This window comes from Taudactylus pleione, unplaced genomic scaffold, assembly GCF_031769625.1.
Source record: "Taudactylus pleione unplaced genomic scaffold, aTauple2 ptg000016l, whole genome shotgun sequence".
Lineage (NCBI taxonomy): Eukaryota > Metazoa > Chordata > Amphibia > Anura > Myobatrachidae > Taudactylus > Taudactylus pleione.
Window position 1 is genome coordinate 46,510,084 of NW_028284418.1, and position 12,507 is coordinate 46,522,590.

General features: G+C 42.5%; 1 protein-coding gene across 2 annotated transcripts in view; it reads left to right on the plus strand.

Moving 5' to 3' along the window:
• The window catches only part of PDLIM1 (PDZ and LIM domain 1), a 92,756-nt gene that overhangs the window by 34,533 nt on the left and 45,716 nt on the right, over positions 1-12,507 (plus strand). For both annotated transcript variants that reach the window (XM_088476011.1, XM_088476004.1), the window contains exon 2: positions 188-339. In XM_088476011.1, the coding sequence (XP_088332137.1) occupies positions 188-339 (152 nt within the window). The remainder of the gene's footprint in view (positions 1-187; positions 340-12,507) is intronic.

The window sequence follows — 12,507 nt, forward strand, 5'->3', positions numbered from 1 at the left end:
AACCTAGATCTTAGAATGAATGTGTGTAAATAAATGTTAAATCCTTATTCCCATGAGGTTTGTAAGGCATCTGCAGCACTTCGTGCATGGCCTGGTTTCAGGAATAAAATAAAGCTGTTGTAATGTAATAAATGAAAGTTCTCGAGAATAAAACACTTTGAGTGAACATTCCATTGTATTGTTGCAGGTGTCCCCGGGAAGCAAGGCTGCATCGGCTGATCTGGCTATTGGTGATGTGGTGATAGCCATCGATGGAGAAAACACAGATGGGATGACTCATTTAGAAGCACAAAATAAAATCAAGGGCTGTGAGGATGAGCTGAGCCTCACGATAAACAGGTAACGGGCCGGATGTCTCTGCATGAATCAGCTTCTAGATGAAGAGAAGCAAGTAAAATAAATACTCTGAAGCTTCACTAGTCTGAGGGCTGAGGGGTTCAGCACCTGCTCATGTAATAACATGATCTATAGTGCATTCCTGTGGTTTCCGCCTGCTACACCTGGGAGCTTGTTTTGTCAGCAGACCATTGTATTCAGATACATAGAGCGAGCACAGAGGAAAGAGCCCTGTTAATAAGGGCAAGATGCCAGAGAACAGAGCGAATAGTGTCCCTGTATGTTAAAAGTATATAATTATTCCTTGTGACTATTATAACTTATAATGGTGAGTATTAGACAGGCAATTATATGCTTGCAGAATAACTGTCAATAGAACATACCCCTCAGTGAGACCGCCTTTGGAATCAAACTCTCTTGTGACATATAACAGGAGAAGATTGCTCTCCATTGCAAATGTAAAATTTTGTTTTGTAGTTGGTGTCTATTATCTACACAGCGCAGGCAGCCATTGTGTAGGTAAGCTAATAGCTGGCTATATACGCAGATGTGAGTGGTCAGATCTGACGGACCCAGCACCCAGGCTAGGCGGCCGGTGAGCGTATATACAGTCAGGTGTGGCCAGCTTCCAAATTCCTTTACTATCCTTCCTGAAAGATATCAGATAACAGGCATTGATCGAGATTGGCGGTGTTCATGGACCATCTTAAACGGCCTAGTTGCTAACAGTTGAATCAAATATGGGTACCTTTTATGTTCTGTAAACAAGACAATATGTAGTTGATGGTGTACTTTAATTGGGAATCATTTAGCCGCGAGGTGGAAGAGTTGCCATTGTAACTGCATGGAAACGCCAGCAATGGCACATCAACTCACCCACCCTAGCTGGCCTAATCTTGTCCCTAATGGGACTGCGATGAAAAATCCACCAGTCCGGAGATACCATAAGTGCGGCATGTAGCAGAACTTACTTGCTCTGCGATGGGACTCACGGCTAATTTAATTGACCCCCATGTGCAAAAGGGATTTGACAATTACTCAGCAGTATCCTGGTGGGAATATGATTTACAAGCTGAAGCCATGCTAATAAACCTTTATTATTTGAACACCCAACAGCCTCTCCTGATCTTTCATCCCAGTGAGGTCAATCAGTGTTTAATCTGTTTCTTCTTAAGAATTGCATTATCTGCATAAACATTTGAACTTCTGCGATTTGTTATAATAGCTCACTATCATTTGTTACTTATTAAACAAAGACAGACGCCATTACCAATACTAGCAGAGTACACACGACAGGCATTTAATTGATGTAACTTGGCACACTGCATTAGGATCAGGGCAATGATGTGAATCTATGATCCTCACATACAAGCAGATCGATGACCTGATCTATGACAGATTAGGCCACCCGCTATGCTTAGTCTAAAATGAACTATACATAATATAGATGTTGTTAGCTCAATATTCTCATGAGACCGTGAGAAAGGCGCTGTGGGCCCCCTACTATGTAATTAACTCAAAATGTTACTAATCTAACCCCTGTGCCTATAGTACCTCAGGACACCTGGAGGGGTATTAATGCTCACGGTCAGACTTGTTTCTACTTTTTGACTTTGCCTGCACCCGTCCATGTTTCTCTCTTCAGATTCAGGGGCAAACGCAGGATTTTTACAGGGGGGTTTCCAGACACACACACACACCCTACCTTACGCAGACACACACACCCTACCTTACGCAGACACACACACCCTACCTTACACAGACACACACACCCTACCTTACACAGACACACACACCCTACCTTACGCAGACACACACACCCTACCTTACGCAGACACACACACCCTACCTTACACAGACACACACACCCTACCTTACACAGACACACACACCCTACCTTACACAGACACACACACCCTACCTTACACTGACACACACACCCTACCTTACACTGACACACACACCCTACCTTACACTGACACACACACCCTACCTTACCCACATACGCACACACACACACCTTACACACAGACATATATACAGTCACACACGTCACACATACATTACACACACACTTTCCTTGCACCATGTAATTAGGCTCCTCCCCTAGCGACAAAATGCAGCGATTCGCGGGTCAATCAGGAGGGGCGGAGCCAAATGGCGCAATTCTAATGGAATAATGTCATATTGGCTCCGCCTCCTCACGACTGACCCACGATTCGCGGCATTTTGCTTTAAAACATGGTGCCTGCTCTCGAGTCTGTCAGGGGGGAGTTCTGGGTACTCAGAACCCCCCCTGCATGCGCTACTGAGGTTGGGGGTACTAATTAAGCCACTTGTGCTCAAGCATGGATATACTGAAAACCTGGACTGGTACCTTGAGGACAGAGTTTGGGAACCACTGGCATATGGTAATGTGCGGTTCAGCATACAGCTATACACTGTTGCGCCACAGATTTGGTTAGATGTAATTAAAATTAGCAGAGTAGTCCCCAGATGATAATCCCTACCGAGGACGGATTAAGGTTTTGTGGAGGCTCCTACCAATAAAATTACATTATGCCACACAGCCCCTCCCAGTATGCCACATAGTGTCCCTATATTAATATGTTCCATTGCCCCCTTATTATGAAACAGAACCCTCCATATTAATATTATGTCACAGTGCCTTCCCAGTATACCACACATTGCCCTCTCCCCAGTATGCCACAGAGTTCCCCATATTAATATCATGTTCCAGTGCCCCCTCAGTATGCCACATATTGCCCCCCCCACAAAGAGCCTCCATATTAAAATTCTGTCCCAGTGACTCCCCAGTGTGCTACATATTGCCCCCGTCAGTATGCCACAGAAAGCCCCACTGGGCTCCTCTGTAATTGGTGGGTCAGAATGTCCTTGTATGGGGTTGCTCTGGTGTGACCACCCCGGTCGCCCTGACGTTAATCCGGTCCTGATCAGTACTAAATAAATGTTAAGGTTAGATGAGGAAGTAGTAGTCTCTTCAACGGAAGATAGTACCTCTATTTCCCACAGACTGTCACACGAGCAATGTTGGTGCAGTGAAATGTAAGGCAGGTTACTCACACATACAATGGATACTGACCTACTTTGGTTACTAGAAGGGTGCTCTAAATACTGATCACATTTTTTTTGTTGTTCTTTAACTCTCCTCTCTAAACAGCAACATAAAGGGGCCGGCAGCTTACTGGGTCAATGTAGGGTATCTAGACTTTCCTCCTCTGTGCTGAAATCTGGCTTTCTCTTTAATTGGAATGGTTAGCTGTCTCTTTCCCTTTATAAAGGATATGGAAACCATCTGCACCACTTATAAGCTTGTACAGGACTTCTGCTATTCCTTGGCTGACAGATTCCTTTGTGGAATGGCTCTTCCATCTTATAACTAGCTCTAGTTTTCTAGTAGCCCTCTTCACCAAAATGACAGCCTGGTCTGCTAGGGTAGATGGTCTGATTACTTACATAGGTCTGTGAAATTTTAAGGTATTGAAAACTTTTTTAGTAATACTTTTTATATTCTTAATTATATTCCTGTGTACATCAAGAAATAGTATATTAAAAAACTTACCACGTCACATTTACCTATTAGGGGGCTACATACATTTTTAAGAAAAAACAAGAGGGTAATTTGTTTTTGACATTTATTGTGAAATACGAAGAAGTGTCTTAACTACGTAATAAAATAGCAATAAAATCAAACAATAATAGAACCAGAATTATTGAAAAAATCGTTAATATCTTGTTTTTTTTTTGTCTTCAAACTTCTTCGTTTTTTTCACTTATAAGCTTTTTCTGTGTCGTCTCTGTGTCATCCAGCAGTAGTCAGCCATCATTTATATGTGCTATAATGGCTACTTTAGGAGTAGCATCAATTGGTGTGTGTATACTGTACTGTATGAGTGGTGTGTACTGTATATGTAGTGTGTTCTGTGTGTGTGTGTATGTGGTAGGCAGGGGTTAAAATGAGCCACCACAGGGCAAAACTGTGTTGCATCTGTTGTATTTGGTTCCATCTTCGCCAGCTTACCTTGTAGTTGTAGTGTGTGTGCGCAATGTTCCTCTAGACAGTATGGGGCCCTTTGTAAATTCAGCTCTAGGCCCATGTTGACCTTAATGTGGCACTGGGCGGGGGGAAGTTTTATGAGGAGAACTGAGTTGCAACGTTCTATACTACCGACTGAATTCATTTAAGACATTATAATAAATGTAGGCAGAATACATTTATTACTTTTAAGGAATATGAAAAAAATTACTTATGCATAAATACACATTTTGCAGAAAAACGTGATGTGATATGCAAAACCGGGAGTAATTTTCATGTTCAGAAGCCAAAAATCTATAAGTATCACATAAATTTGTTAAATAAGCTTTTTCATCGCAGACCTGTGTTATTATTTTGGCAGTGGTTCTGTATATAGACTATGCTGATTCCTTCTCATTTCTCGTTGTAGTCTCTATACTATCCAGAGTGGTGGTAGAACATTCCAATGCATAGTTCTCACCTAGGGGGCGGGTCAATTGATAACGTCGGAGGCTGTGGGTGCCGGGCGCCTGACAGAGCAATTCAATTGTTGGTCCGTTCGGGTGCAAACAGCCACCGGCATTTCTGTTTGCCCTTTCCTGAGGAGGCGAGCAATAATGTGTGAAAAGTCTGTGGCAGTTTGGGTGCCCTAACCAGGACTTTAGATGAGTTTAGTAGCTGTACAGGGCTAAGCCCTGTCTAATTGGGCGCACAAAACAATTGAATTGCTACGTTATGCGCCCATTAATTATAGCACCACACAAAACAATTGAGCGTTAGGTATAAAGCAATAAAAAATATATATTTTTAACAAAATGGAGCAAATGTGCTCGGGGACAACCCATGTTGAGTGCAAGAGGTTCACATGCATTTGGGCTGCTTAGCTGTTTTTGCCTGTAGCACATAAATACTGGACCACTTTATTTTTACAATTAGGACATGCCCCTTTCCAACTCTAAATTATTTCTGTTCATTTTTAACTCCAATTTTATATAAAATCTCAGGAGTATGACAGAACCTCCCCTGTCATACTCCTGAGATTTGATATAAAAATGATCAGAATAATAAAAAGATATTTATAACTTATAAATATCTTCTTTGTTTATTGTAATAATTTTTATAGTTAACACTCACCAGCTTTGTGGAGCACCCAGGGACTGCAGGGAGAGGAGACCGCTCAGCCTCGCTTCAGTATAGTCAGACACTGCTTGCAGAGCTCGGGGCGGGGCCACACCATGGGCAGTAACCTGCACAAAAATAGAGCTAATAGAGGCATGCTCTGAGTTTGGGGGGCGTGCCTTGAGCACTGATGGACACCTTTTGGATGTGTCATGTGTCCAGGAAGTACACTGCAGTGTTCAGAGATCGGGGATCAGTCAGCAGCAGCAAGAGAAGACCATACTTACTGACTATGTTGAAGTTATTTCCGGGAGCAGCCATCCTGCAGGCCGGTTCGGGGAGCGGGGCCGGACTGTTGCCATAATTATGCCCCGCCCATTTCCAAGTAAAAGCCTGCGGTCTGCGAGATGGCGGGGGCTAAATGATGAACATCGCGCTGTTTATCCCCCCCCTCCTCGCAGACCCGCAAATTCCCCATTAAATCTCCCCATCCTGCCCGCTTCACTAGGAAGTGGGCAGGATGCGGGTGCTCTGCCTACACTTTTGGGGGTGCGGGAGGTTACCCGGAAAATTTGGAGCCTCCAGCGACTTCCGGGAGTGTAGGCAAGTATGGAGAAGACACAGTGATGCAGGTAGGAGAATCAATGGACACTAAAGCTTAGTGTAGTGAGTGGAGAGTTGCATAGAGTAGGGGGTGAGACAGGCTCCCAGCACTCAGACCCATCTCCATGTGTGTCTCCCCAGCCATTGACCTCACCGCACATTGTTGCTTCAAAAGTCAAATTGTCTGGCTGTGATTTAGTCTCCATGCTACTTGTAGACCCTTATTTCTGATTGCAGTTTGTCTCTCTGAGGATGGCTGCCACCCTATAAATGGCTGCACCTCTGCCATTTCTTTGCATTAGGCTCCAAACCACTGATTTTTTTTGGGGGGATACTGATGTCACTTCCTGACCTTTTACTGATTTATGTTGTTGAGAATTGTAGTTTTCAGCACCCAATGCGATGCTGCACTGCCCCCTACTGCCTGGAACTCTGATTACCATGTCACGCAAAATCTTGGACCTGCATCTCCACCTCTGCTAGGCACTGGTTCAGGCTGTTAAACTGATATATTTTAAAATGAAAAAAATGCACTAGCTTTTGGATGAGCTGTGATACTGGACTAAGTTAGGGCCTGATTCAGACCCGGTCGCAAGTGCTGAGCGCTCGCAACCGGGTCGATGGTGGCCCAGTGCGCATGCGCACGACGGAGCCGGCTCCATCGTGCGCATGTGCGAGACCCGGATAGCGACGGGCACTCCGTCGCACCGGGTCTTGTACCAAAGGGGGCGTGCTGTCGATGTTGAGTGACAGCATGCCCCCTTTGGTGGGCGGGCCGGGGAAGTGGCTGCCCAAACGGAGGCGTTCCCATGTGAATGCCTCCATCTGGGGCCGGCCCCACTGACATCACGAGTGATGTCAGTGGGAGAGATTTCGGCTCTGTTGGAGCCGAAATCTCTCTGGGGCTTGCGGCAACGAGACCCTAACACAAGGGTCTCGTCGCAAGCCCGATGGTCGCGATGATCTGGACCATCGCGAACATCTTCCTGGCCGCTCGCTATAGCTGTGGGTGGTCACCCACAGCTATGCGAGCGGCCAGGAGGCCGTTCAAAAAAAAAAGCCCGGCCCTGATTCAGAGCGAGCTAAAGTTGTTCCAGTATCCTGCGCCGCTACCTTTTTGCAGCATAGACTTACCGGCTGGTGAGAACTCGGCTCCACTCAAGCTCCGTTCCAGTACCAGTGTACATGTAACAGTGAGTACGACTGTACCTGCCATCTCTCAATAAACCAACACCACTGGTTAAGTAACTGGGCTGTTAATAGTTTGAGACATCTGCTGGTGTGTGCCTACATAACTCTGCAATATCAACACCTGCGCACACATCATTTCCAGCATAATGCTGATCCCACCACATTTTGCTTGGTTAGGTTAGACCAAGTGTATGCTCTATACCAGTGTTGGCTACCCTTGACACTCCAGCTGTTGTGGAACTATATATCCCAGCATGCCCTGCCACAGTTTTAGCATGCCCTAATAGCAAAACTGTAGCAGTGCATGCTGGGTTATGGAGTTCCATAACAGCTGGAGTGTCAAGGTTAGCCAACACTGCTCTATACTATTATAGCCTCTAGCCATATCAAACCACATGAATGGAGAGTGATCATTTTACAAGCTTGTGGTTTTGTGAAAAGTGTGTAAGTTCTTTGCCTGTTGCTACGGTTATATGCATATAATAAACAATGTGTAATAGTTTCTATTATCTTCTTGATCTTAGCCGTATGATGTTTGTTCTGGGATTGTCATAGTTTTGGTGATGCAATAGAATTTTATTTAAGTGTAACAAAGGTGGTGCCCTGTGCAATAGAGATAAATGAACTCTGCAGTGTAGTGTGAAAGTACTGTACAGTCACGACTACACTGAACTACAGTCTGTTAAGCTGATCCAACTAAGCCGGTGACTTCTTTTTTTTTTTTTTTATTTTCTTTTCTACAAACATACACATCGACGATTGTATATTAATGAAATAAGTAATATAAATGAAATAACTGGAGTGCTTATACTTAACTAAATATGGCTACCATACTTCCTTTCACTACTGTGTTAGTAGGGGGGTTCTTAGAGATTGAGTGACTCTTGTGCAGGCTTTCTGTGCAGTTATATACTTGATGGATTGGTGGATACTTATACAGGGACCCTGTCCCAATGATGTGGACGGAGCTTCAGCTGTCTATGGTGGAGTGTTGTTAAAAATTTTATCACTGAACAATTAAAATGTTCCCACAATATTCAGATTTGCCAATTTTGAGTTCACTGTCCTTCAAGACTTATTACAGAAAATTAGCTGTAAGATCTTTTGGAATCGAAAACTATTTTAGTATCTTTTTACATTTGTTTTTCTCTTACATGTGAACAAAACGCCACAGGCATCGATTTTTCTGCTCAGCAAGACTCACTTCTCACACGTGTATTTATTAATCAGACAATATCCTAATTGGCTAAAGTAAACATTAAAAGATGAATGTATAATAATCTTGGTATGGCTTTAATTTATTTCTTTGGTGCAATTAAGACTTTCTACATACAGAAGCTCACCAATTAGTACAGTTCCACAATTTGCCTTCTCTTCCCCATAATCCCTTTTATCTCCCCTAGAACTTTCTTCTTAAGTGAATTGAGATTTTGTAGGTCAGTGTCCCTTTTAACCTTACTTCAGTATAACATTGTCCTAGGTTGCCATGTTATGAGTGTTCAGATGATTCAATAAGGGCAGATAAACCCCTTTTATTAAAAGACAAAGAAAAGCCCAGATTAAATGTTTGGTGTAGGATGATTCACTATGACAGCCGTTTGAATTACTGCACAGAACACATTAGTATACAGGGGATTTTTCCTAACTGAAATGCAGTACATTTTTTTTTTTTTCCTCCTGGAATTTTGGAAAGTGTTTGTTTATTACTTGGCACAAGGTAACATTTTATTAATAAATATGCAGTTACTAAGTAATATTATTTTCCTTCTAATCTCGTTTGTCACTTCAGCATATTCTTTGAATAGGAAATATAAACTAGAAATAGCTAAATAATAACATTCATGTCATTTTTTTTACACTTGAAGGAATCTATTAACATTCCTGGAAGAGATTCTCATTAGACCTAAACTAGAATTTAAAATAAAACATTTTATAAAAAGTTATGCACACGCTGGTACATCTGGTTCTCTGGTATGTTTTTGTTTTGCTTTACCCTTTTTGTGTGGTATCGGTATGGACCCCTTTTGTTATGATTACAAATCAGTATGATTGAAAAAGATTTGATTGGACAGAATGGAAAATCTAACCATCCTTTTATTTATATTATTACATGACAGAGGCGCTGTAATGCTGGACACACACTGGACCAACAGACATTTTTTCTGACAGCCTGAAACCCAGTAGATATTGTGGCCATACACTGTGAGATATGTCATAGTGTATGGCCGTGATATGTGTTCTTCCCCTGGGGAAACCTTTCCCCATTCCTCCCCATTGAAGGAACAGGGTAAAGGTCAGGCGGACTGTCGCAGCCGCGCAAACACTGCCATATACAGCCGACCAATTATCGTAACTTTTGGACATGCTGGAGGATTTCAGCATGTCCGACAGACCGATAATTTTAATGGTCGGTAGCGGCAATGTACTATACAATTATCAGACCGATCCGCTGATATTGGCTGCCTGGACTGGTAATTGAACAGTGTATGCCCAGCATTAAGCTGGGTACACTATAAATTATTTGGCAGATCATCTGAGTATTTTATGATTGGCCAGAGAATTGTATAATGTGTTAATGTGTATGCACATACAATCTCCATTTATCATAGATAAATTGGTCTTATTTCATGATTGGATCTTCAAGCTTAAAAGATTATATAAATGTGGTCACAATATTGTGCACATCTTAAGTCCAGCAGGTTTAATAGTACTTGCAATGTGGATTATACTTCTAAACCTGCTGGACTTTAGGACAAAGTGTACTGTGTATTTGGAGGACACAAATATAACACTCAGAACTGAATCTCCTTGTATAAGACCGTTGGTGAGCACATCTTCCCTTCACTTCTAATTTTATTCTACACTGTGGATTTCTCAGTGGACATGTTTTATTGATATATTTACTGCACACAGCAGCTAATTTGATACAGTATATACAAAGTATCAACTCTTATCCATTGTAATGTTTTTATGCTTTATTTCTGCTTATATTTGAAAACAAGAGTATACTATTATATAAATATATCTTATTGGTTTAAAGAGAAGTCTGTTTATTGAGACCAAGCAATTGGCTAAATTTATATGCATATGGGTACCTCTGATTTGCAAATTTTAATTATATACTAAGTAGCACAAGCACTTGACCATTTACTAATCGGTAACTAAAGTCGGGTACACGCTGACAGATATATCTGTCCAATCTGTCTGGTGGGAAGGAAAATCTGGTAATGTATGGGAGAAAATACCAATAGAAATGTGGTCTAAAACCCTGGAAGACAGACCAGATTTTCCTTTCAACCAGACAGATTGGACAGATATATCTGTCAGTGTGTATCAAGCTTTAGGGGTCTATTTACTAAGCCTTGGATGGAGATAAAGTGGACAAAGATAAAGTACCAGCCAACCAGCTCCTGTCATTTTTCAAAAACAGCCTTTTACATGGCAGTTAGAAGCTGATTGTTTGGTACTTTATCTCTGTTCATTTTATCTCCATCCAAGTCTTACTAAAGAGACCCCTAAGGCTTCTAATTAGGTTTCTCGAACAACAGTATTAATGGGTGGTCAATGTGGCAACCCCGTCATTTGACCCGATCAGTTCTCTGGGCAATTTGTTCTTACACGTGGAAGGCCATATTAAACAGAACTGATCCTTCAGGGATTTTTGTCAATCACCTAGATCATAGGGATCCTCTACAATCTGATTACTGGATATGCTTCATCCAATCTAACCTCAAAAATAATTTCAGGCAAATTTTTTTTAACAGACATTGCTGCTTTGATGGGGATGTAGTTCCACTCTCTCCCTTTTTTAGTGGATAATTGTACAGTGTGTACCTAGCTTTACAGTGTGTATGGTCTGAAGACCAACTTGCAGAAAGGTCTTCCAATAGTTGTGGATGTAATGCTAGCTTCACATCTAACAGATTTGCCAACGAATAGACCATTTTATCAAGTCGCACTTATGATACCGCGGGACTTGCACGTTTCTGTTTCCAGCCAAATAGGGATGTAAGCAAAAATGAGTGAGTCCAGGGTGAGATCGGGCTCCGACGGGGGGAATTGTACCCCGTTAAAATGGCACTCGCCCCCTTCACTCCTAACTGGATCAAGTCCATAGTGTCTGCCTACTTCTGCATCTCTAAAATATATATTTTACATTTTTTATGGTAAACTAGAGGTCCAAGCATGGTCCAGCTGCCAAGGCAAGCTGGCAGTTTTAGAACTCAAGACCCCCCCCCCCTTTCCCGCTTTCTAACCAACACTGGTGCTTATCCTCCAGTACTGGTTATCCCAAAATAAGGGGAAAACCGAGGCAGGGTCCCCCATGATTTTGGGGTAATCGTCACTGGGCTGATGGAGCCATATTGGGGGCCCCGAAGTGAGGGGGTTCCCTCACCTTGGCTCAAGCAAGCCCCATGACAGTTGATGCCAGGGCTGGTTTCTCCAGGTAAGTTGGTCCTGCAAAAAAAACTTTCAGGCTTCCACCAAATAGAGAAAATGCACTTTGCATATTCAATTAGTCGCAAAAAGTCGGAAAGATTTCGCCTGCCGTACTTTTCGCTGTCTTCGCATGTTTCGCCGGTGGAAACTTTTTCATGTGCGGTCCCGGCGAAACGCAAACAGGCGAAAAGTGCTGTCAGATTTTGGGAAATCAGCCTGACACCCCCCAAAAGATGCACTAACATTGGGGATCAATGTAGATGCCCCCGAATAGCCCTACTCAAGCTATTTGGGGTACTTAAATGCTCCCAATAGCTGTTAATTAGCATCTTTGCACAAGTGGTGAAGAATAGCATTTAGCATTTTTTTTTTTTTGGAGAAAATAACTAGTCCCAGCAAATTTGGGGTACATGAAAATGGGTGCATGCATGGTTAAAAAATGCAAAAGTGAATTCTAAAAATCTGTGAAAAACGCACCTTCATCAAGCACCTGCAATCAAAAAAAACACCTCCCCCATACTTGCAGATCCCCCATAAGCTTATTTAGCTAGTTTTTAAGTTTTGTATCCCAACTTTGGGTTTTTTTTCACCCCATTTTTCTATGTAATTTTTTGGGGTGATCCTCAATTTTTTGGGGGGGATTTTTTTGATGCAGTTAACCTTTTGGGGACCTGTACCAAAGGTGCAGGGTGGTTTCCCCACCTTTGCACATCAAAACCGCAATTCTGCACTTTCTTCCGCCAGGTTTCATAGGCAAATCTTTTTCGCCTATACCAATGCAT